Source organism: Myripristis murdjan, chromosome 14 (assembly GCF_902150065.1).
Source record: "Myripristis murdjan chromosome 14, fMyrMur1.1, whole genome shotgun sequence".
Lineage (NCBI taxonomy): Eukaryota > Metazoa > Chordata > Actinopteri > Holocentriformes > Holocentridae > Myripristis > Myripristis murdjan.
The window spans coordinates 22,241,020-22,268,360 of NC_043993.1; the positions used below are offsets into that span (position 1 = coordinate 22,241,020).

At 41.5% G+C, this 27,341-nt stretch overlaps 1 protein-coding gene across 1 annotated transcript in view; it reads left to right on the forward strand.

Moving 5' to 3' along the window:
• gria3a (glutamate receptor, ionotropic, AMPA 3a) overlaps window positions 1-27,341 on the forward strand; it is an 82,206-nt gene that overhangs the window by 11,890 nt on the left and 42,975 nt on the right. Inside the window, exons 3-4 of the mRNA XM_030068560.1 lie at window positions 6,441-6,680; window positions 22,118-22,305. Coding sequence (XP_029924420.1) covers window positions 6,441-6,680; window positions 22,118-22,305 — 428 coding nt within the window. The remainder of the gene's footprint in view (window positions 1-6,440; window positions 6,681-22,117; window positions 22,306-27,341) is intronic.

Here is a 27,341-nt window from a genome sequence, read left to right on the forward strand (position 1 = left end):
TTAGAACCACTTGGAATTTTTGTTTCATAAAACAGGATTTGCCTTAGGTGTAAGGGATTTTGGATTTTTGGATTTAATTTAGTATTATCAGCAAAAAAGGGGAAACATTAATGGATGCCCTAGCTCTGTCTCAAGAATGGCCGAAGAACTCAACTGTGAAGGTGCTGTCTTAATTTTAGGTTATCATTGCCCAAACCATTTAACTACAGTTTGATAAGAGGAAATCCCTACATTTACATGTAGCTTAGCAAAATTAAAGTAATTGGAAGTAATACTCCGAAGGTTTTTAGGTGCAGGATTTTTTAATGTTTGTCTTTTAACAATAACACCCAAGGTCATTTTGGCTGCTGGAGCAAATTAATACCTGACTATCATCAGGAGTCTTATGTTTTGCCATTGCAGGAAATAATCTAAGCTGCACAGGAATCCAAGCAGAAATTCCATAATTAAAAGAAGTTAAGACACCAGCAGGAAATTGAGTGAGTGGACAGCTGGATGGCTAATCAGTTGACAGACACGTTTTCAGAATTTAAATTGGTTGAAGTCAGAAACGGGTGTTGGAAGCCACAAAAATGAAATGTACTGACTTGTTCCATAAAGATTTTGCTGTTTGTGTCAAATAGTGGTAAAAAGTATGGAATAATTACACATAAACATTTTTGTTCTTTTAATAAAGCTCCTACAAGGCAAAGGCTGGTTTCTGGTGTCATCCTCTTTCTCTCTGTTAACCGTCTTATGACACATCGGACCCGTGGAAGCTGCACAGCTCCTACACTATATTCAGCCTTTTTCAAAAAGTCAGTCTTGTCCATTTTTGTAGGAATGGTTGTGCTGTTGTGTTTGGCAGCACAGGTTCTGTATCTTCCTGTATGAATCCACGCAGAATGCTAAAGATTCAGCAAGAGCCCAGCAGAACCTAACGGATACATATCATTGAGATATGGAATATACTTAATGCACAAGGAAAGAGTTGCCACATGCGTGATGAATAAGGAAGCAGCAGTGGGGGAGGCTGAGGTGGTGGAGGGAGAATGTGGCACAGCCGTGACAGCAGCGTGTGACAGGTAGGAGTAAGCAGAACAAGCCATGAGCAGCAGCGCTTGGCAGGTAGGCACTGCAGAGAGGAACGAGGTGCTGGCAGCTTCAGACCGCCTTGTTGAGGTGTTAAACATGATTGGTGATTGTTTGGGTCAGCTGATGGTCAGCTGATCAATGCCTTGCCTGAACTAATACAAACTAAATAAAGACCCAGAGAGCAGAAAAAACCATGTGCCATCTCATTTATGTCATTTTTGGCTTGTTGTTTAGGACTGTGCCTTTGGAGCTGAAATGTATTTCAAATGCTGAGCCTGATTTTGACAGGTTGCTTCCTGTATCTCAGCTCAACATGCTATATTGTTTTCAAGCCACCAGTCCTGGCAGCTGTGAACATTGCATAGCAAAGTGCTGCAGTGTGTCGTCCTCATGTAACACTCATTTACAGCCCTGATGATATCAAACCAACAACTCTGCATTTTTTTTTTGTTTGTTTTTTCTTGAGGTCATCTTAAAGCAAAGGTGAAACTGAGGGATTTTGTATCCATTAACGTCCCTGAAGGAACTATAAATAGGGGTTAAGGGCAAGTTCAAAACCAAAGTGGAAGTTGCCATTTTGTGTCATTTTATATGTCATAGTTTAGCGTCTCTGCCATTCATTTGGTGTGTTGTGCAAAACCCGAATGGAAAATTTGAATGGGATTTTCACGGTGGATGTGAATGAACAGTAAATAAGGACCACACTTTGCTGCACCTTGTCATAATGCAGTAAGCTCTAATTGACTGTAAGGATTGTTAGCTTGAAATCAACATGGCATTTGAGTTGAGATCACCAGCGACCTGCCAAAATCAGGCTGGGCTACTCCATACAGATGTGCTTGATAGACTATACTTGGAAAATGCTGGGAATTGGACAAAATAATTGCCTGGGAACCAGATGAATCTGCGAGCTCATGTAATTTGCTCTAGCAGGCTGGTTCTGGCCCCCCCTCTGGCCCTGCTCAGACACATTTCCAGCTGACCTGTCCCAGGTCCGGCCAATCACATCCAGCGCTACGTCACAGGTTTCACTACTCTGATCAGTTGTAGGTTCATCCAGTTGCACCCAGAGGCATTTTGGTCTGCAACCACTGATAATGCCCATTGACTGTTTATGATAACACCCCTTGGGAATCAAAAATGAACTGAGAGCTTGCAGAATAATTCGCATTTGTGAATTGGTCAGGTGCCAATGCCAGGCTAAAAAATAGGGAACACTTTAAGCAATAAGTGAATATCAAGTACCTAATAAGAAGAATTACGGGTTGAACACAGCCTTTGAGTGTCTCCTAATTTAAGCTTTAAAATGTTTAAAGATGACTCACTACATTAGACCATTGCTCAGTTGCCCAGGTTTGTGCCCCTCGCATCAAGTCATACATCTTTGTGCTGACCCAGGGTGCCAGTGGTTTCAGGATGGCAGCCCTGTCTTAAATACCGGCTTTGTGACACGACTTAAGAGCTTTTGTTGAGACTGCGACAGGTGCTGATGCAATTCTGTGCATATTTTTTAGGCCGTTATTTGTTGCGTTTAGCAATTATCCTGTTCAGTGACCGTCTAGCCTGCTCTCTGATCTTTGCAACCACTAATGCAGTTTATCTAAGTTTGGACTATGCTGTGGGTACACTAAGGCCGGTCTCTTTGTGATATTACATAATTGGTATATCTTAACTGATTCATGTACAGCAGTTATTCGCCTTTACAATTTTGTCATTTGCCTGATATTGCTATGGAGGATCACAGATTAAAGTGGTTGTTTCAAAACTGACAGCTGCTGATTGGCATTCCATATAATGTACTGTAACTACCTTGTGTAGCTGCCTTTGTAGTGTAACTCCCAATAGGTATTATGCTAAAATCTATGAACTGCTGTCTTAGCCAGTAGTACATAACTGTGCAACTGTCAAAATGAATCAGATGGAAAGCTTTGAACCTTATTTGGGCATGCAGAGCATTTGTTGCACACATGGTTCTGCATCTATTGTACGTCCTAAAGCACAAACTCACGACTAATTTGGGGTTGATTCCATGGTTGTGGCCTTGTGGGACTGATTGTGCTTTTGGCCCTTCAGTATCTTAATATATATATTCAACATACCACAGAAAGTCAAAAAGGACACATCAATGCAAGACACCATGAGTCACAAGTGTTAAGGCTCTACCCTTTTTTAAATATCCAATTGAAATAGTTCCTAATATGCTGAAAAATGTAATTTAAAAGCGCTCAAGGGGAGAAACATTTTAATATTGGTGTTTATTTCATTTCGAACATTCTGCACCTTATGTTGCGATTACAGTAAGTCAGGGTTATAATTGTAATACGCTCAATGAATATTAGTTTCTCTTTAAATCTTCTCTCTGTGTGGTGCAATTTGGAGAGAGCAGCTGCATTTGGGTCCTGCATCCTCCGCCTTTCTCCATCTCCTGTTCTGTGCATGTGACCCCTTGGACAGGACACGTATTCCCTTGCGGCTGAGACCACCCTTTCCCCTCCTGCAGAGGACACGACCTGCCTCTTCATCACCATCGCTCCCCTAGGAAAGCAAACTGAAGGCATGCTGATCTCACTGCCTCTGGTATTGCTGTAGGACTTGGACTAAGACAGCAGTAGAAAAATAACTTCCCAGCAGGCAGCAGTGCACACATAAGCAGGTTATTTGTTATTGTCTCAGAGAGTAAAGCCTTTGTCCTCACTTTGTCCAAGTGCAATATCCAGCACCCTCATACCTCAAGGCTCTCAATGCCTCAGAAGCCATCATTTCTCTGTTGCAGATTTAGTGACTCTCAGTACAAGGAGTTCGCTTCTGCATCCTGATACGAGGAGTCTTCCGGCCATATCTCTCTCTCGCTCCCGCTGCAGCGCTTGGTCATATGAATAAGGATTGATTTTCTGACTGCTTGTGGTGTTCCTTCTTTCAGGCAAGGACAACAGCTGCTCAGGGGAAGAAGCCCGAGTGTTTCTCTCCTCCATTCCCCCTCAGCAACAGAGCTTTAAGAATTCACTTTGTAGGCTAGGCTCTGCAGTGCACATACAGGTTCAATCCTTACATCAGTGAGTTTCGTGATATACAATATAAGATTCCCCAGCTGGCTATAGGGGAGTCCTTCTAACTTGCAAAACCCAAAGTTTCTGGAAAACATAAGAAAGATGAGCACTGAGGCTGTTGCCGCAGCTACCTGTTAAGTTTAACAAGGTGGTGAGAGCTGTGAAGAAACTGAGAAATGCAGGGTGAGAAAGAAATGGAGGAAGCGAGGCTGTGATGCTACCAGTAACAGCAGTGATGACCTTCTACTCTGATGGCGAGGGTGTGTATTAGATGAGGACAGACAGAACGGAAGCGAGTGCTCAGAGAAAATGAAGAGGAATCAAGGAAATTTGTCTTAATTTTTTACTGTTAGATGTTAATCATGCAGATAAAGCTTTGGTAATAGCAGGGCAGAGAGCCCGCAGTGTAAGAAAAAAGGGGCATGTGGGTTCACTTTCTCCCTGCAATAAAGTAAATGATGTGTATCTGCATTGGTGACCATGATCAGGGGGATTGACTGTGGCTCACCAGTGTTTGCTGCTTCATGAGCCCAAATATATGATTTCATTAGTCCTATAGCAGAACAGGCTGTCTATTTAACCTTGACAAACAAAGCTGTTGGTGCCATTTTGAATTGGCTATGGTGAGCTGAGAGCTCCTCACGATTCTCTATGGATAACAAGAGCCAAATGTTATCTGTCGTGAAAGCAAATTGCAAATCCTTAATTTTAGAAGGATCATTTTACTGTTAATTGTTGTTACATAGACTATACCCTGAAAGAGTGTTTATGAAGCATGATGAATCCAACACTGAATGGGGAATTATCTATTCTGTTGTTTTCCTGTCTCTCAAGCCTCCTTAAAGGGAAAAGGGGAAATGGAACCGTTCAAATATAAGAAGGCCTTTCAACTCTTCAAATTAAAGCAGAAAGAATTACGTTTAGATATGAGACATCGGCGCACAACCCTGTTGATGCTATTGTCACCGTCGCCTTCCACTGAAACCAAAAAGATGTTTATTTTGCAGTTTGCATAGATCTTATAGTGTTGCCCCTGGCTTTTCAGCACACACCAATAATTCTGATATGTGTGCACCAAGCAAAGTCAAAGGCCATGAGACAATGAATGGATGGAAGAATAACAAACTGAAGGACGGACAAATGGTTGAATGCAGCTGTGAAGGATGTGTGGATGAATGAATGGTTATATTGATGAGGGAGCCAAGCTGAATGCAGTTTAGCAACTGTTGAATAACATGCAGCAATGAACTCGGGAGAAATCTCAGAGCTGTAAAATTGTTTATCTGTGTGTGCAGACTTTGATGCATGCCTTTTTGTGGGTTACCAATCATCTGTGAAGACGGTTTATGACACAGTTCTGCACAGCATGTGCAGTTTCCCTCAAATGTTACCCAGACATTCATTTGTTAAAAGGCACAGGTTCCTTGGTGTAATTGCTTTTTTACCTATGCATTTTTAGAAAAAAAATCACACACCTCATTAAACCTGATAGGAACAAAGTAAAATCATGAAAAATAGACTGTAGTGATATTGAACAATTGCAGTGAACAGCGATGTGATCTGCTGGGAGTAGCCAGATGGTTAGAAACAAGCACATCAGCTTTATTGGGTTCAAATGCCTTTGGTAACAATAAGACAAGAGCAAGCAATAGCAGGGTCAAAGCTCTGATGCATTCCTGCTTGGTGTTATTAAACAGTTTATTATGTACAAATAAAATAAAAAATACTTACACCTTGTAAGATCAAGTAACTGATTCGCTAAGTGTTTATAGCCAAGGCTCATTTCCATAGACCCGCAGATGGTAGTAGATAAGGCTTGTTATAAATCTTTTATAGTGCAGCTCAGCCTAGCACTTGCACATTTGCATGCTCATGTTTCAGAATATTTGTCCATTAAGAGCTGTGGCCAGTGCACTGATTTCCCCATTATTTCTAGTTGATTACCCAAGCAGTTGCATTTAGTCCAAGGAGAAGTGAAGGGCACCAACAGAGCATGGCCATGGGGAGCGGACATCCCACATGGCACCCATTTATTCAAATAGCCAACTTTACATATGAAGATTAATGCCATCGTGAATTCTGTCACGTCTCAACCTTACATAGAAAGACTTTGCCCATAAATTGTCCATTACTACAGTGATGCTAGTATTCCATATATTTTGAATCTTTCACACCAGAAGTTTGTTTGATGGGCCTCTGAGGGAATGAGCCTGAGCGATGGGGTTGTTTGTTGACTGAAAGAGGAACTGACCCCAAATGACAGTACGTTGCTGTGTCTGTCCCTGACCTGAGCCTGCTCTGCTCTGTTTCTGTTGGCAGTTTGCTCCCAGTTCTCCCGAGGAGTTTATGCCATCTTCGGCTTCTACGACAAGAAGTCCATGAACACGCTGACCTCTTTCTGTGGGGCACTGCACACCTCCTTCATCACGCCCAGCTTCCCCACTGACGCCGATGTGCAGTTTGTCATCCAGATGAGGCCCAGCTTGCGAGGAGCTGTTCTCAGTCTCCTGGAACACTACAACTGGGAGAGGTTTGTCTACCTTTACGACACAGAGAGAGGTAAGAAAAGGCCTTCTGGCCAAGTGAAACACACACACACACACTGCTACAAACAGAACAAACTAACATTCAGCATATAGAGTTATCACCTCCGCCAAGGATGTGAAACCTCTGTGAAAGGACGTGACCCTCACCCATCCTCTCCCCCACTCACCCACCTCGTCCATCAGTCTGTCTATCCATCAGTCTGCCGGTAGGATAACTCAAAAACTACTGGACATGGCCGGTAGTGGGTCAACAAAGACATTTAACTTTTCTGGACAGTTGGCCTCAAGGAGGTATAGCAATGGGTGAGGCTTAGCACAAAGAGAGCCGCAGTCTCCACACACATCCATGTAGCCTTGACAAAGCTCCCTTGTTTCCTTTAACTTGTTGTTACCACATAGAGAGAATCTGGGGGGTTTCCGCTCCTTCTTCCACCGGCCTTGTAGAATATGTTTCCCTAGGGATAAAGTGAGAGTGAAATATGGAGTTCTTAGAGGCAATATTAAATCACACTAATTGAAGAGACTTGTACAAATAATTGGGACGATTAACGAGTTGCGTTTCCTATTTAAACTCAGATAGACAACTCAAGAGACCAATGAGGGGGTAGTGGATGAATCTTACGAGCCCTCCCCCCTTTTTTAACCCTAACCCTAACCCTAACCCAGAATATTCAAGGACCTTCTACCAGGGTTAGTCTCTACGAAGGAGAAAGCCTGAGAACATGGTTGAATCCACATAGTATCATGAAACCTGGTGGGGAGGTTGGTGATGGGTCAAGGTGGCACTGACAAACTGTTCCTGCTGATTGGCTGAGAACCTAAAGGGGGCGTGGCTTAGCACAAACGGGGCCGTAACTTCCTTGGCAGAGGTCTGCACTCTACTGAGTGCCTTCTGGTTGAGGTTTGGGTTTCTCTGTCCATGTGGATCATCTCACTGGGCAAAGTGTAGAGAAAGTTAGTGGCGTGCCAAGCCCTTCTCATGGTAGACGTGTTATTATACAGTGTATATCATCACAGTCTTTAATATGGAAATCCCTCATCCCCAGTCCTCATTCTAAGTGGTCTGATACATTTTAATCTGTGCCAGTAATGATGCTAAATTGCCTCACTATGTGACTGAATGCTGCTCAGAGAGGCAGTCAATAGCTCCTTGCTTCCGAGGGAATGAGTCATTCACAGGTGCTGCTGATCCGCTGCTCTGAGGAGCTCCAACCGCCTCAGTCTCTAATCCTCGGCACTCTCTGATTATCATTTAGCTCTAATTGGATTATATAAAGACAGAGCACAACATACTGTGACTTCTGCATGTGCTTGATGGCCCCTCGCATCTCTGATGTAGGCCAACTATTTACAGACACGGGGCCTCGTAGTCCTCTGAGGGTCAGCATCTGGAGAAACAGCGTTAAAAAACAGCAGCAATGGCATAACAATCTGTCTGCTTAGACTCTGGAGTGTAACTAGACCACATCCTGTTTACAGCAGCTTTTAAGTAAAACGTTAGAATGGAAATTGGATGTGTTGTGTAATACTGACAAGAGCACCTGTCTTGTGTGTGCCACTCTTTTCCGGGAGTGTTTTAACAGTAGGAGTGCATAGGCTTTCCGTGCCATTTAATATGTCACGTTGCCCACACTCTTTTTGTAGTTCTTACTTACATAAGTTATGTTAAATCTGTTCCAAGTGAATCGGTAGATGTGGAGATTCTCTGTGTGCTGTCGTGTGCTGGCAAACTGAGCAGAACTGTCCAGCACTGCACATTTAAAGTATTTTTAAACTGACATTGAGCATTTCTAGGACAAGAGCTTTCCTTTTTCACTTCACTTGCCTCACTTTGTATCTCTCCATTTCTGGTGGGTGTTTCAGCCGCTGCTCACGCATGAAAACAGATCGACTGCCACTTCTCATACAGCCATTTTGTGTGTCTGCAGAGATTGCTTTGCTTTAGCCAGATTTCTCATGATGCTGAATGTTTTTTCCATGAAATAAAACCTCTAAATATTTCACCTGTGGTCTAACACACGGAGATCCATCTGTAATTGGAATCTACTGGCTTGGTGTCATGTTTGACCCGATTTTGGATGTGGTTATTTCTCTCGAATCAAAGGGGACGTCACTTCCATTGATCTGGCCTGTGTGTCTCTTTTTCTGTGGCAGATTGCAAAAGCTGATAATTGGTTGGCTGGTGTGGTTGAGAAAAAGTGATTACGGAGTTTATTGCCTCTCTCGGGCACAATCAACCTTCCCACATGTGCATCCTGATCTTGATCCTTACAGCTCTGCTTGACTTAGGCGGCCTCATTCACCTGCTGTGTCTGGGCTGGAGTGCCACCATCTGTAATATTCTGCCCATTTCCACAGCGTGACACAGTGTAAACACTGTACTTTAGGATGGATTCCCACATGCTGCACAGCTTGTGTTTGCAGAGGCGCTGGATAGCTGTCCTACTTTGGCTGCCAGTCCCTGCCTTCTCCTCACATGTCAAGGTTCTGGAGTAATGCAGCCACCGTTCATCCAAATGTCACTTAAATCTTCATTACAAGAAGAGAGGGGACAAGGTTTGCAGGGCGGAGCTCTCCACATTTGTTTCTGTGAGTGTGTGTTCATAGCTTGAGAGACCATTCCAGTCATAATGTGGCACTGAAGTGTTTTATGATGTTATAATTTACTTCTGTCGCTTCACAAGACACTTGCTGCACCTGAACAGGGCATTTCATCTGGACAAAAGGGAGGCCTTCTTCCTATCACTGCTTGAAATAAGGAAAATAATTAAAATGAAAATTCGATTCCTGCGCTGTGCATCCCAGTAGTGGATCCTGCTTTCACTTTGAAACCCTTTCATCACACACTATAAGAGGGATATTTATCATGGCCTGAGGGCAAAACCATCTCAAAAAGACTTCTCGCCTAGCTGTATGATGGGTTTTGAGTTTAATAGAAAATAAATATTCAGAGATCCTCCTCCTCTCCCTACCCTATGCATGAAACATGCATTTGATTTTCGGTGTTATTTCTGATCAGTGCCTTTCAAATTGGGAGTCATCCTTATACCAAATTGGTTACACCTCACTGCCATGCTGGAGAAGGCTCCCTCTGAAAATGGTATTATGCAGATCTGAACGGCTCTCACGAAATTAGATATTCATAATGGTAGATAATGATTGGATTTTTTTTTTCACATGGCTGCTTCGTATATGAATGGGAGTTTTTTACCTTTTCTCTCAGCCCTTAAACTCCACACCTGTAGTCCCTCCTCTTAGATAATCAATAATTGGTGTGTTTGAGAAAGAAAATAATAATAAATTGTTCATTTTGGAGATACTCAAGTCACCCTGCATACAAAATATAGCAATCCACTCAAGGCATAAATACATATAGATGCTACAGTTAGGCCATTAAAGAAATCATTCTTATCTGCTGCAGCTCGTCATCATATATTTATCCTCTGCATGGTTATAGGTACATCTTTTTAATCGTATCATGAACCTTTCTCATCAATCTGAAACCCTTCTGAGGAACATGTGGGCATTGCCAGGCGACCACTGAAAATAGTCTGAACATCACTGAAGGTGTCATACAGAGTGTGATGCGCTGTCCTCCTACTCCTCTGCTCTATATTGACCTCTACAGATTGCGGGATAAGGACAGTATAGAACCAGCCTTACTAATCAGTTTGTTTATCCTTTTCCTGTGCTCAACAGTCATACTAACTATATTTTAGAAGGTCCACAGTTTGTTTTACTATTCAGTATACAGTATTTACTGACATCTTACTAATGACATCCTATGCAATTATTGTGACTCTCACTTCGGCTTCATGTACCTTGCACACAAGCTCTTTATGTCCTTTTTTTTTTTTGCCATACAAAATGAAGGACTGCACTCTAGCACACAAAACCACAGCATTTCCCCCGCTCTTTCCTCTTCCACTTTAGGAAAATGGGGGAATTTCAGTTTGTTGGAGAATTTGCATTCAGAGTGTAATCACACTGCCCTGCTGCTGCATGTCTGGTTGGCTTTGTCTCCATGAGGAAACATTTGATTAATTGCACGGTGCTAAATGGCTGCACTCAGCAGTTGGGCACACAAGCTCATTAACATAGAGTGGGTGAGAGAGACAGAATGGCACAAAGCAGCTGTTCCACTCTGTGCACACCTTTGCTGCACGTGGGCTTTGAGATGGACGCCTATCAATAGGCCCTGACCCCCTGCTGTGGATAAACACTGTTTTCCTTCCAGAGCCTAATGTTGGGACTGTGGCATTAGTTCTGCGCTGGGAGACTCATCAATCAAGTGCCTCTGCTTCAAGGGAGCTGTTTTTCTTCTCGCTCAAGGTCTCAATTATGCACTATGAGGAACACAGTAAGACAGGAAAGCACAACGGGGATAAACATGTAACAGAATACCCACAAAGTGAATGCAAGGTGATCTTTGGTACAGAACGTTTCACCAGATTCCTGAAAACAAAGAGACTCTGGGACATGAGACTGGGCAGTAATTCAATATCATCATTTATTGTCTTTCATTTGAATGTTACCATGATAATCTGGTGATTTTGAGATATCACGACAAAGTTCTACTGTCTGAAAATAAATTCCGTTTGCAAATGTTGGAGTTTTGTTTACCATCACATTTAACATTGCCATTTGATTCAATGGGATGAGTATTAATTCAACTTAATTTTGCATACATGAGTCATATCATGATATACAATATACTGATGTTGAAAACAAACCCGACTGTTGTAATAATGTTTAAAACCACATTGCCCCGCCCTACTGTCATATTTGCACAAACTCCAAATGACAAACTTGAAGGTTTGTAAATGTTAGATAGCATATACCAGATTAAATACTAGATTCATGAACTTTTAACTTTGTAAAATGTCTTGGATCTCTTTAAGGAGAGTATTTAGCTGTGCATTCAAGTTTTCAAATATACTACCTGACATGAAACAGCAGAAAAGCATAATACGTTGCTTATAAATAAATAGCTGGATCTTTGTTGCTGCAACCTTTATCCTTTCTTGCCTCTAACTTTACAGTCGGGAAGGGAGTGTGTTAGGAAAAGGTTGTTGAGATGCTGTGTATCTGTGTGTGTATCTCTGTGTGTGTGTATGTGTGTGTGTGTGTGTGTGTGTGTGTGTGTGTGTGTGTGTGTGTGTATGAGTCTACAGTTGGGTGACGTCACTGGTAAAAACCTCAAAGGGCAGTGTGCATACTTTGAGCAGTCACAGCTGAGACATTAGCTCTGTCTGAGTGCTTCTGCATGAATCGAGCCTCCACTGTTCTGCAGAGCCCACTTCACGCTGCCACAGGCACTGACTGATCCACGCACGTCCATGCATGCAGAGGCAGCACGGTCTGAAATCAGCACCCAGTAACCTGCGAGCTGCAGTCTGGATCTGCTTTACAGTGCAGTGCTGAGCCTGTATTATGCCTGCAAAATTATGTGTATGAATTATTGATGTAGGATACCTGAAACATTTTTCCAGAGTTTTCAGACCTTGGAGTGAAAATTACAGTGGATTAATAAGGCAGTTCAAATTTTATTTCTCAGGCCAAGCAATTTTTACTCTTAGAGAATTGCATTCTCGCTCTGTTATGAAGCACCTTGCTAAATATGGACAGTCTGTTATTAATGCCGTGGTTATTCTCAAACATAGGGATGCAACTTTTTTTTATTTAGAGGATTCTCTGGCCATTGCAGAGAGCAAACGTGTTACTACAGCATTATTCGCCGAGACATTGTTTAACATATCACACAGTGTTGATGCATTGCCTTGCAAGCCCCTCTGGTCTATGTATGATCCACTGTGAGGGAAAATGTAATGCTATTTCTCATTCTAGTTAGTATGTGCATCTAGATCCCTCTGTATAAACAGCAGTGCCCTCTGGATTCCTTTAAGTAATAATTGCCCTGACCCAGGATGCATTAATTTTTATTACTAAGTTTCTGGCAGGAGTGAGTGTCAATGTTTGGACACTTAGATGATGTCCAACCAAAAGGATGCCACGCTTTCGCATCACTCACATATCTTAGATGTTTGCAAGCCTGTTTCAGTAACAAATTTGAGAAACTGGGTTAGAGAAGAGTGTCTCATTGCAGAAATGTGTATTTCAGTACCATGGACAGCTCCTCCATTCTCTCCCTCCCTCTCCCTCTCTCTCTGTATACAGGACACTGTACATCTCATACATTTTTCTTCATTATGCAGCTGACTTATACTCTATTCATACTGTTCACACCCTGCTGGAGTTAAGTTGCTTAATAGCCCAAACGATGCTGCTTTGATTTCTTCAAAACATGGTGATTAGATTTGTTTTGATGAATTGTAATCTAGTGCCAAAGAGCACATACATGTTAGTTTCTTTAGGTATGCTCAAAAGATAAAGAAAAGGATATGTTCCCAGAAATTCAAAAAATGCAATTGAGGTGATGTGATCTAATTCTTTATGAGACAAAATGAAAAATGGTTTTCTCTAAAGAAGTGGAGGGCAGTGTGATATGCAGCATTCAAAGGTTTGGCTCAGTGAGGAGCTCTACCAAACCCATGGGGAAACAAAAACTTTAAGATGCTATGCCACTGGAACCCTAAACATAGTGTGATCAACCGTATTGAAGACATTTTGACATCTGTAAATTAGCCAGCACAAAGGACAAAGGTTTAGCCAATTTTCAATATCATTTACCTTTAATGTGCTTACCTTTTCTCTTTTTATCTGCCTTCATAAGACTGATAAATGAAATAAATTCAGAAATCAATGCCTGAATTGAGTTTTGGTTTTGATTTTCTAATACAGTAGCCTTTATTGACCACATTTAATTCTACTCACCCTTCTGTTGTTATTTAGATATATAGTTGGTGAGCACTAGTCCTTTTAGCTCAGAGAGAGCACAGGGACAGCAGTTCAGGTGCTGGAGATTTAAATTGGCTAAAGTGAAGCTTTTCTCCTCTGCTCAGCTCTGTGTTGTAGTCTCAGCTGCACACAGAAGAAATAGCAGAGTCTCCAAATGAATAGATTTGAAAATGAAACTGTGTGGAGGCGAAGTCTGGGGGAAGGAACAGAAGAGTCAGCAAAGCCTTTGTGCCTCTCCTGCGTCAGAAAACAGTAAATGGCACAGGGGGCCAAGCGCTGTCAGACACACTGTCAGATGCACCAAATGTTATTTACTTCATGAATTTGGAGCATCCCCCTTCCTGTTCTGTAAGATCCAGCTTGTCATATCTAATCTGCTCTAACCTTAGTACTTAACATGGTTGAGTAAGGAACCAGGTGACTAATAGAAAGACCCTCTGCTTTGTTAGGCACTGCTGTGTTTATGCCCTGGCCCACTTGTCTCTGCGTTGCTCAAATGCCTCTCATCTATTTCAGGATGCTTGCTTTCAGGATAACGCAAGGCCATTAGAACAGTAGTCTTTTTGCATTATGAAAGAGATTGATGTGATGTGCGCTTCCCGGTTTGCCCAAGAGGAAACGCCATTTTTATTTGTTTAAGAGATGAGTGTTTTTTTTTTGTGTTTTTTTTTCGTAGCCATGCAGAAAAAGAACAGACATCTAGTGTAGCTCTCCACTGATGGGCAAGAGACAGCCAGCTCCGTTTCTTTGTATCTGGTTCCAAGGAAGAGAACATTTATGCTGGCTGTGTTAGCTTTCGCGTGTGTTGTGCATGCGTGTGTGTACACGTACGTGTTAGTCTCTCTGTCTGTTTTTTTTTTTTATGCCTGTGTCTGTCTTTGACTTCAGAATCTGAATCATTAACCCTAAACGCAACACCAGCTCACAATGTTCCTCTTATTTCTCTTTAGAAAAAAATGTAAAAAATTCTTCTTTGATCTATGAATATTTTTTTTGTTGGCAAGCACAGACTCCTATCTAAAAAAATATAATAAGGGACAAAACAGATAGATAGCTAGATAGATAGCTAGATAGATAGATACATACATACATACATACATACATGCATACATATAGAATATTTAGTAATCTCTAAGTGAATCTGCATTTTATGCCAAAAAAGGCATCTTCATAGGCCAAGCAAGAATTGAGGCAGCTTCATTCAAGTTTCAGAGGGTTGCAAAAGAGAGTGCAACAAAAGTTCATAAATCACTAAGAAACTATTAACAAAGTGTACACAAACTGAATAGAAACTGGAGGGAGCATCCTCGATATTGTGTTAACCTCTTTGCAACTGCCATTAGATAAGAAATGATCTGGTTGATTAGCTCTGGTCTGGGTTTTGGCAGGGAGTGGGTGGGGGGGGTGTTGGGGCTCTTTGCAGTTCATCTGATTTTGACTAGGGAGCTGTTATCTGCTCTGGACTGCACTGGGAGTGGGCGTTGTTACACTAATTGTACTCAAAAGTGTCCCCTTACTGTCATTTGGCAGCTTTAATCCTTTTCTTTCACTGGCTCAGAGCTCATACAGAATTTCCCTGGTCACCACTTCTGAAGCCATTCTCCTCTGCAGAGCACAGCAGAGATTTCTCTAAAGTGGCTCCAGTGGCTTCGTCTGAATTCCCTTTTGGTGGTGGACTCAGCTTCAGGCAGCCCATCACAACGACGCAGCTCAGATGCCTGCAAGAGAATTTTAAAGAGGTCACCTCCTCCAGGGTGGGGGAGGGACGGCTGAGTCACAGTTGAGACTGCACACCACGCTCGGCCGTCATGTGAGCCGCTGCTCAAGACACACTGGAAAAAACAAAACACAAGGCCAGGTGCCATCAAATCCATAGTCGCTCACTTTTTTTTTTTTTTTTACTCTCTTCTCTCCTGCTGTCAGCGGGGGCTCCTCTGTCACACAGGAAAAGAAATCTCTTGGCAAATTTCTTATTCCACTATTGATCAAAACTGGCATATTTCACTCCAGTGTTTAAAAAATATGCAGCCTTTACAGCCTCAGGAATACTTAGAATAATAGTTAAATAGCCTACTCTGTCAGTCAGTATAAGATAGCCAACTGTGTCTTTCATACAAAAAGCTTCCCTAATGTAATGGAACATTTATGGATGCTTTTATCCAAAATGTCCTACATTAATGTGAGTGCATGCACAACTCCACAGGCCTGGCGGTGTTAGTGCCATGCTCGACAGAATTCGTCCATTCATCCTGCCTTATCCTTGACTGACTGTGTTTGCTGTGTCAGAGCTAAGGTTTGCAGCTAACGTGTTTTAGGCTTCTTCCGACCAAAAACCTCCAGCTGTGGTTCTACAGGTGCAAGTGTCGTGCCCATTTTCATAATATCAAAGTTTCTCAACATTATGTCCTCTGGTTTGTGTCGCCACCTCTCCCATCAAGCCATGTGCAAACTATTATTCTCATTAACAGTGAATGGACTGTTTTCCTTGGGAAAGCGCATCTGGTCTGCAGAGAACAGATTTCCATCTTCCAGACTGTCACAAGTCTGTTGTGAGTTTATGAAAGAACAAAAAGTCCAGTGTCTACTGTGCTGCAAAGAGAGCAGATGTTCTAACTCGAAGCTTTTTATTCATTTACCTTCTTTGGCGGTGTGTGTGTGTGTTTGTGTGTGTGTGTGTGTGTGTGTGTGTGTGTGTGTGTGTGTGTGTGTGTGTGCATGTGCATGCATGCATTCATATGTCTTTGCTTATGTCAGTCTTTGTGTTTCTGACTGAATAATCAATGACAATGAGAGCACATCTATCACTATGAAATGTGAAAAAAAACAAAGTTAAAAAAGTGAAGTTGTTAAACATTTAATTACTTAGTACAGCTTATTTTCAGATATACAAGGCTGATGGACTGCTCACTTACTCATGCCTAGAATTCAATTATCTTTGTTTTTTTTTTTTTTGTTTTTTTTTTTGGCAAACCATATCATACAGCAGATCTGTATCATAATTCTAACTTTTTGAGGCTGGTTTTCCACCTTTTTAACATAAATCTTGGGAAGATCGAAACAGCTGTGTAGAGCTGCAACAATTAGTCAAATAATCAATTATTTGCCAACTATTAAATGAATCGCAAGCTATTTCAATATTGAATTAATCATTTTTAGTCATGTTTAAGAAAAAATGTTCCAAGTTCTCAGATTCAAGCTTCTCAAATGTGAATATTTTCAAGTTTCTTTAGTCCTCCATGACAGTAAACTAAATATCTTTGGGGTTGTGGACTGTTGTTTGTCAATAAACAAAGCATTTGAGGACATCACCTTGGGTTGTGGAAAATTGTGATCAACATTTTTAACCTTTTTATGGACCAAACAACTAAACAAGAAAATGATCAACAAATTGATAAGTAATGAAAATAATCATTTAGTTGCAGCTCTTTCCGTAGCATTTATCTGAAGGTCTGACTCAGGTGTTTTGCTGGCATCTAAAGCACCCCTGTTTTTTTGTTTGTATAAATTGGCACTTGCGTCAGAGAATTTTTTTCCTTGATATATACTGCCTTGTAGCAAAATATGCTTCAGCTTTTGCATATTTATTATTTTTCAGGATGGTGTGGTATAATTGACTGTGTAAAGTGCCCTTGATTGTTGCCCTGCCTGCTGGCTTCTGTAAAATGTACCATCTGTTTACAAAGTCAACGACAAACTCTTGAACCAAAAGTCCCCCACTTTGTCATTTGTGCACAGCCTGATAAATCACACCAGGCCTCGGTGCTAATATTCACTAAGAGACTTTGGATATCCTATGACATTTCTGCCGTCATGCTCTGGTATGACTTTTCTCATTTGCATTGTACTTATTGAGGTTAGAGCACACTGAATGACATTTCCAATTATTTTCTTCAGTTTGAGACTTTCCACAACTTTTCTTTTATTCCCTATGTATTTTTAATTGTCACCGTACTCAAGTTCAACATTGACAGGCTCATACAACTGTCTAAATCCAGAATATCCAGCTTATTTTAGCGTCAAGAAATGGCACAAAAATAAAACTCGCCTAAAACTCACAAGGGAATCATGTCTAAATCCTCTTAAATCCTTTTTCTTAAGCACCTAGTAAAATGTTTAAAATGTCAGGCATCATCCAGCTTATGCTATTCAATATTACATCTGAGAATACGAGGAGAAGAGCTGACACTCCAGCGTCTGCCTTTTCATTTCCTCCGAACCACCAGAGATAGACTGAGCTGTATGCTTATTTTGATATCTGTACTGATAAAAAGCCTTGTTTCACTGTGTGTGCGTGTGTGTGTGTGTGTGACCACATGAGCACACAGTGAGTCGGACCCAGACTCTGCTAATGTCAGCTCCTCCTCTTATCTACCATCAGAGAGATATGATGGTTGCACCTAAACCGCCGTTGAATTTCTTAACCTCTCAGAATATCAGAGATGTGGAGCCACATCTCCCACTGCCTTCCCGCTTCAGAGTCCTGAGTGGCTAATGTGCTGGCACAATGCTTGAGAGCTACTTGTCTTTAAAGGCCACACCTGATTGACTGTTGTCTGTCCAGCACTCCACTGTGAAGGTCACCAACAGAGGAATGGTCGCCCGCAGTGCTCTGAACGCCGCCGTGCTCCTCTGGGCAGCTCATGCAGGCCGTGTCCATCCAAAATCAAAAATGCATCTTATTTTCATTGTTTTTCTCCTCTGTCCACACCAGCCCAGGAAAATGTGGCTATTCGAAAAACCTAACTGAAGTGTGTATGTTTGAAAATGCCGATCTGGTCTTCTAGGTGGAGATGGAAAATGTAGCTTTTTGAAAATGGCGACGTAGGATTGTCATGTGATCTAGGCCTCAGTCATTTGTGTAGGAATGGTTGAAATTGGTAGATGAAAGATGCATTGATAGAGGGATTGATGGATTAAATTGGCTTTGATTGGTTTTTCTGTAAAGACATTAATTAAAAAAAAAAAATGGATTAAAATAATGTTGCTGGGCACAGTGGTGTCTGGATAAGCCACCTGTTTACTCTAAAAAAAAATTATTAAAAGTATTTAGAAAGAAATGTGTTTGTGAATGTTTGTAGGTACATGGCCCACTTTCAGATATATATATAAAATGCCCCAAATACAACAAATATTCAACAAATAAATAAATAAATAACTGTATTTATATAGCACCTTTCATGTCATGAAATGCAACTCAAAGTTCTTTACAAGAGAAACAGTAGAAAACAATAATACAAGTCTTAAAAAACAGAAGACACAAGGAGCAAAAAATTCACACCAGCCTTATCAAAGCGGTGACATCTTCCTTTGACATATTCCACTGCCTCTTACATTGTAGTGTGACAAATAGGGATTTCAGAAAAAAAAAAGCTATTGTTCACCACCCGGTTCAGGCTAGAATAAATGCTGAGGCTCGGTGTCAGCAGCAGCTCATCTGAACCGCTCTTCCCTCTGAGTCTCTGTGGAAGGAACAAGTGCTGAGCATCCATCAAACAACTGGATGTGGTTAGCATGTCCATCTACATTTTATCCTTCACAAAACAGGAGATCACGGCGGTGTCTTTTAATACAGCGCTAACTGAGATGCATAGAGATCCAAAAGGAAGTATTTCAGGCTTCACAAAGTAGGTCAAACATATTAAAGATAGTTTGTGGAGGCTGGTGACCGAGTTGAATTTGCCCAAAGTGCTAAAAGTGATCTTAAGTTATAGAGTATCTTAAATTGCTTTTACAGGGTCGTTAAAAAAATATGACAGTAAATTCTGTTTTATTATTTTAAAAAATGTTTTGAGCAGAATCTAATGAGTTTTCAAAGTATCTTAGAAGGAAAAAACAGCAAAATTCAGTACAATTCAATACACTATGATATTAAATATAAAAAGAATATTATGATAACCCAATTTCACTTTACAATGCCCATAGCTTTACGAATCACTGCATAGAGAGCTGTCTCACTCGACCAAACTGGCTGAAGTATTTATGAAAACTGATCTCTAGGCTTCATTTTGAGGTGAACCCAGCAGGACATATAATATAGATTAGACGAGATATATCAGCTTAAGGAGTGATGATGGCCAAAGGGAGTCTGGCCTATGGAGCAGGGAGTCATGTGGCTCCGATAAGGAGGAGGACCAGGATTGGATCCCATGTGCGAAGTGGAGAGGCTCTTTGCTGGCTTCCATTTACATTAACATAATTTACTCTGGCTTATTCAGCAACAGCAATAATATTCATCATTTTATTGAATCAGCAGTTTTATCCTTGCTATAAGAGGAAAGGATAGCACAGCGTGTGATGCTGTTTCTGCTCATTTAGTCTAGTCAGCTATAGTGGGCTGGCTCTGCAGGAAGCAAGAGGAAAAAAAGTCTAGCGCTCGTTTTTTTTTCTGTCTATTAGTTACGAGCCGCTACGTAATGAGCTCCTGCCACCATGCATTTCCACCACCGCTCATACATATTTTGAACGTTGTTCTTCAGATAATGGAAATATGCAAATTTCTGATTTATGTCGCCCATCCATACGGTCTTTCATTATCCGGCTTGGGAGCTGTACAGTATTATTTATTGTGCTACTTTGAGCGTTATTAATAATATTCTTACTTTGATAAGGCTATTACCCTTTAAAGAGTCCCTGCTCTTCTTGGATAATGCTTATTTCATGCTTGCACTTCATCCTAGTTCATACTTACAGCTTATGAAAATGTCTCACAGCCCCAATATAGAATGGATTTGGTCATATTAATTTTACGTCTGTTCACATCTTTCCTGAAGGGTCTGACAAAAGCATGAGAAACTAGTTGATTTTTTTAACCTTTATACCTCAAAATGCAGGCATGTTTTATCTCAGGTTTTATAAATATTCCAAATTTAAACACATCTTTTCCACTCATAATTTACAAAATAGCCCATATCTACAAAGATTGTGCTTATGCGTTACATATTGTCATCACTCCCACTCAGACAGTCCTACTGAACTCACAAAACCTACACAAAGCCAGTTTGTGGTTTCCTGCTTCAGCATAGACTCCAAACTGCAATTATGGATTGAAGCTTTAACGAGTGATTGGATTGATCTCTTAAAAAGGCAACATGGCTGCATGCCTGTGGCAGTGACCCATTTAGAGGCCATTTTCTGTCAGTTCAGGTCAATCAGCCTAACTCTGTCTTTTTGAAGATACTGAACCTATCAGCTGCAAAATACACCGAACGAACAATGTAAATGTACAGCAAATGTAAGTATAACCCCCAGCTGTGACTTTTAAAGAGAGAAATTCAAATTAAATTATGTTAAACTGTTCTTTGTAGTTTCCAGAGAGTGGATTAACTACGTAAAACCATTATACAAACAACCTCAAAATCAAAAGCTGTGGTAACTCTTGTCTTATTCTTGAAGTAGTGTAGATTTCTATAATTTTGACCCCAATTGGCATCCTTTCTTTTCATGTACACTCACTGAATCCCTCTGTTTAGCTGTGTCGAACCCAAAAATTCTTGCCACCCTGATTCCACAGCATGAACCATGACTTTCCAGTTTCGCTGCTCAGCCAGGTTAGTGTTAGCTCAGGTTCCTCCTTTCATACTCTATGCCTCATCTACTGAATCATTCCATGGCACCGTGAACTCTGCAAAGTAAACACACCATTGAGTTATGCCAATTGTGCTTACTGAATGGCTTCTTTTGCTGTCCATTTGTGTGGCGTCGCTAGGGAGATGCCACACGTTTTATTGTTGTGTCTTTAGCCTTTGCTAGAGAAAGATCCAGCCTTACTTTTGCGAACATGAATTCCTCTGTTAGGCTAGATGGAGATAAACAAAGGACCTCCTTCGAATACAGTGCTGCTCTGTGCAGTCAGTATGGGACGTTAGCCATTTCTCAATACTGTGTTGATTACCAAGTGGTCTATCTTTGATACAGGTACGGCAGTAACATCTCGTCAGATGGGAATGGCAAGATAATCAAATCAGCTGCCCTTCCCTTATTTGACATGTAATGACCTATACACATAACTCTGTTTATCCCCGAGGCCCCCAACATATTTATCAATAACACATAATTTAGCACATGTGCTGAAGTTCACCTTCATCGGTGTTCTGTCTTTAAAAATCAGTCAGGTTGGACAGCTCTCAGTGAAGAATGTGTTTCTGAATCCTAACTAGAAGTCATATTGATTTTCTTTTATTGACCCACTCAGTTATTTGCTCATCTATCACTCTCTCTGCCCTAAGTCTTTGAAGTAACACCTGAATGGATAGCAGTCCATAATTGCCAGTTTCAGACCCATTCCCTGTTTTGGATAGCAAATTGTTAATGATATCTGCAGGCAATTTCATTTCTACTATGCATTGGATATTAGTTGCTAAAGTCGCTAAGTTGGTCTTCCTACTTTAGCTTTCTTCTAAGTTTGTTTATAAGTGCACTGTGGAGGAAGGATTTTCAGACATCACACATGTTGCTTGTTAAAATACACAATACCCTTGAGGCTGTGTTTTGCAGTGATTTGGACACTCAGCACCAGATATGCTGTGCCCACTGCTGTGCACCAAACCAACAAAGACGTTTATGTGATTGAGCTCTTCTCACCGCCTTCTGCAGGTTTTGCAATCCTCCAGGCCATCATGGAGTCGGCAGTAGCCAATAACTGGCAGGTGACGGCGCGCTCGGTGGGGAGCATTGTGGACCCCACGGAGTACAGACGCATCATCGAGGAGATGGATCGCCGGCAGGAGAAACGCTTCCTCATCGACTGTGAGGTGGACAGGATCAACTCCATACTGGAGCAGGTATTGACTCAACACTCCGGCTAGTTTAGTTTGAATTAGCTAAGAGAAATGTAAGCTACAGATAAGAAATGTTCCCCTTTCATCTCCGTGAAACCTCCTGAAGTCGCTTTACTCAGTCTTGCTTGAAGTGTTTTAAGTAAATACATGCACCATCTCTTCCTGTCTCTCTGCTGTGAGTTCTGCTATTTCCATAAAGATCCTCCTGTCTCTCTCCACTCCCTACTTTTTATTCCTTTTCTATTACCGCAGGCACTTTGAGTGTGCCATAACTACCTCAGATCTCTGCCTTCTCATTTGCCAGACATTGTTAAAACAGGTATATTCAATTAAGGCTTGTTATTTGTTCATTCCTGTTCCAACATTGTTTGAGGTCACCTCAGTTTCTTTCACTTGCAGCAAATAAAACAACCTCCTCGTCCTTGTTACCTAGGTGATCATCAGCTGTAGCTTTCCCACATCAGTCTCGATGTATTTGTTGATGCACGCTGCGCACAGTGGCTTCACTTCGCTAGATGCTTTTTGGTCAGAAATTAAATCTCACTCATTTAGCATTTTGCTTATTTAGTGTTCATTTGCAGGATTAAATTAATTTACTGTTTAATTGCTGATATATAAATTGAAAAAGAAACATTGACATGAATGTGTTCACATTCTTGCAGGCGAGCTCAGCTGAACTGATTTGTTTGAGACACGAATGGATCCTGAACAATTGTTTATTTCTTGTGATAGGCTGTCACTTGTAGTCGAAATGATGCCAGGATTTCTCAGCTGGATGTGCTCTGTGTTTGTGCTGATCAGTATTCTAAGATGCTTGAGCCAAACTACTCAGAGATGTACATTTCCCTTCAGTTTGAGTTCTCGCAGTCACCGTACGTTGCTGCACTGCAGTGCAATGTTTACTGGGTCTTTTATGAAAAGCCTCAAGCCAACAAGCATAGGCTGATGCAGAAGTATGTGTGAGTGTGTGTGTGTGTGTGTGTGTGTGTGTGTGTGTGTGTGAGTGCACGGTCATTTGAACCATTAATCACAGGCTGATTCTAACCTTCTGTCCTGTGCTGAGGTGTATGTGTGTAAAGGCGTCTGCCCTCTACATAATGATCCTCATTATTACCAGCCTTATGAGTTTTACTCTGACCTTCACTGCAGATCTGTCTTTATTGACGCCAGGGAATATTTTTAGTGACAGCACTGAACGTTTTCATTAATTAGGGAAAGTTTGCCTTTCACTGCCCTTCTCGTTGATAAATAGGGTATCTTCAAACAGTATCTGAATTTCCCCATATTATATTCAAGTTGAGCTAGTCCTGGTCACTCGTTGTCACATTAGGCAGCTCGGATTACAATCTCTTTACTGCACTGGCGTGATGTGAATGGTGGCCTCGCACGCGGCCATCTGTCAGACAAGCATCTCTCCAGATGCTCGAGAGAGGCGAGATCCGTCTGGGTCTCCCCAACACTATTCCTTATGTGAGCTGTGACATCAACACTTGCTTTAATATAATATCAGCTCCCAGTGTAAGTAGGACACACTGTCCCATAACAGCAACAACAATGAGCCTACTATAAATAGCCTACCCTCCTAGCCTGAGGGAAGATCTCTCACAAAGGCAGGAGTGAGCAAACACAACGGAGATCACTCAGACATCAGGAAGCAGCCATTTTAGACATGAATCTTTCAGCAATATTTTCGGATTGAAGCTCGTAGAGACCGAGCCACACTCTTGATTCCTGTAATCATCAGTATACATACAGTAGTACTCTGCACGGGTCACCTTGGCCATAACAAATAAATCCCTAAAAAATACCTGCATTCAGGCTTTTACTTCCACCCAATTAAACAGATCATTTATAATTCATATGCAGACAAATTCATGTTAATTGCTTTTGTCAGCATAGGGTGGAATGGGGATTTTTTTCTTGACGAATGTGCTGTGGGACTTTTCACTCTCCCGCAGGCTCTTTTGCCATCTTAAAAAGTATCAGCCTGCTCATCCCCTCAGTAAAGTAAAGACAGAGCGATAAACAGCAGCCGCCCCCAAAGGCTTCTCATCAATAACAGCAGCACAGTGAACTGTAATCCTCTCTGAAGGGCCGGTTTGCCTCCTCCTGTGGATAGACAGCCCGGTGGATCGAAGGGAAAGAGTCACAGAGAGGGAGAAAAAGAGAACGAGAAGACGAGGGAAGGGGCTTGTGGGAATTGAGCCGTGTAGTGTAAAGCCTCCCAGTGCAGGGAGCGAACAGGAGACGGGCCGAGCACCCAGAGGAGCGTTGGAATTCCACACCTACAGAGCAGGGCAGTAAAACAAGACGCTTCTGTGGGATGAAATGACATCTGTGTGGAAGGAATCTAATCCTGTATGTGCATTGTAGTTTTGCTCATTTTTCAGTGTGCTTTCCACAGGCATCGGTTTTAATAGCATGACATAAGAAATGGTTTCTGTAGCACTGGCGTTTTCTCCAAGGGGACTAATGTTGACAGTGCTGTTTTGTTGTCTTTGAACAATAGGTTGTAAGCTGCGGCTTGCAACGCGCTGAACACTTTGATCATCTGAGGAAAATATTAACAAGCGTTACTACAAGATACAATTGCCAGGGAGCTTTAAAGCTTTAGGCAAGCCTTGAGATTACAGGTCACAAGCAAGATGTTCTTACAAGAAGTCAGTGGATTATATCTAAACAATATTAAGTAATAACTAATGTGCAAAGGAAATGATTGCAGTTAAAACTCTTACTAACTAATGAAATATTTATAGCATCAATTCTGGAATAGCACCATGTTCATGGCACCAAGGATGAAGCCAAGAAGCCAAAACACGTTGGTGAGAATTTTTATCGTTCTATTATGAACTAGCCAATTAATAAAAGCTTTTTAATCTTTCAAAGAAGACCTGCCTTGGCTCAAGTCTGTTATTTTACTATGGATGTGCCTTTCCCTCACCAAAAGCACCTTCTTTCCTGACTTGATAATCAACTATAGTGCTCTATACATACATTTTTCCATAAATTAAGGGAAAGATTTGGGCTATTACAGTTTTCTGCTCACTGCTAATGTTGGCCATGGTTAGATTTCATTTATCCATCTTGTTCTTTATACAGGACATGCTGCTCCTGCTTGCCTCCTGCAGCTTGATGCAAGTAACGGAGGACAAATGTAAGGTTCATCCAAAGTTAACTTGCTACGACAGTCTGTTATGGCAAATTTGAATAGTTATTTCAAAATGTTAAAATTGTTTTTATGGCTAAGCCCTTGCAACAAGTAAACATGTCTCCCCCTTGGACCAGTTAGTATATGTTATATGGAGCTTTGAGACACACCATTCCCCTAATTTGTGTGAAAATCTGATCGGCTATAATAAACAAATTCCCTGTTCCCCGTTAGACCAATCAGTGCAATTTTGAAAAAGCTGGATCACAGCAATGACACATCCCTTTTCCTCAAGTTTCTTCAAAATCTGAACAGTGGCATCGAAGACATTGGGCATGTTGGATGAGATTTTGCCCTTTTTTTGGTGGGACGAGATGCAGACAATTGTGTGAATGGTGCAGAGGCCCTGCTGCTGACCTCGGTGTGTCAGTTCCACTTCTGAAGAAGGCAGATGACAAATCACTGTAACAACGAGAAGCCTCCATCTACGGGAACGGAGTCAAATCCTCTTGAAGGCACTTGGGCAGACATCCAGCGCTGCGCAGGACTGTGGCTCCAGCCTTCTTAATTAGAAGAGATTCCCCCGGGAATATTTAGGCTAATAGTTGTGTAGCCCAGCCCAACCCAGCACCAAGCAGCAGAGCTGGGCTCGCTTGTTCAGAAAGACAGACGGGAGGAGACCAGCAGCCAAGGAAATATAGATAACTGAGACCCGAGACAACAACTGCTCTCTCACTATCTCTCCCTCTCTCTCTTTTTCTATCTGCCTCTCACTCTCTCCTGGAGTAATGGGTTGTTTTATGCCTCCTCCACTGCGCAGAGAGATGGCCCTACAGTTCTGATTATGTCCTCAGCAAAGAGGTGAATACTAATGTGCAGTGTGTAGGCCGGGTTTATTTGTCTGTTGATCTTAAAGCATGGATATGATTCATCTGATCACAGTTCACAGGCAGGGGTTGGAAAATGCAGTATTATGATTAAAAAAAGACCTGCTGAGTTTAAAACACCTGTTCAGAATTGCAGGCTAACGCTTCCTGTTGAAACCCCGTCACCCCACTGGTTTCAGAAGCCTGGGGCTTTAAAGGAACAATTCACCCAAAGAACACCATCAAACCGTATCTATCGCCTCTAATTTGTAGTTGTTGCAGGTGGATGGATAAAATGTTTGTGTTCTTTGGCAGGGGATAGTTGTGGTCAGTGGGTAAAAGTATTTTTAGTATATTGCTGATAAATTGAAAGTACATCGATGTTAGGAGTCCTGTCCTCATCGGGGGAAAAAATGTCCATCTGACTTTCCACCACGAAATCAAGTGATATTTTGGGAGATAATTTTCTGTTAAACCTCTATTTACAGAACCCAATCCATGTGGCTCATTACAGACCATTGAGACGTTGGTCTGTTCAAAGGAAAGTAATAACAGTTGCCTGATTCTTGTTAAGAGCACCAACTGCAGATTACAGTGGACGATAGCGTCCAGACGATCCCTTCAATTCAATGAGCATAAAAAATTTAAGAGCCAGTCGATACAATCAGTGCTGTAGCTGCCTTCTCACTTGGCAGGGTGCAGTTCTATGTAGTTCTATGCCAGATCTTCCTCCCTCCAAGTTTTTTTAAAGAAGTTTTTTTTTTTTTTTTTTTTTGCAAGAAAGAGTTTGGATTTGGAGAAATTTGAGCCCTTTGATCATAAATGTGTAGTTCTTTCAGTGATGGTAGCGCCTGACCTCAGCCAGGTCCTCGTTGGCTCCAGGTATCCACTAAAAGTGATTTTCCCAGTGGGCTGTGAAACAAAAGCATCAGAATCCTAAATATATTTTGTTTCGCCTACATGTCTTTTTTCAGTAGAAATCCGTGGTCAACAGAACAGGGCTTAAAAGGAGCAATTCCCACACT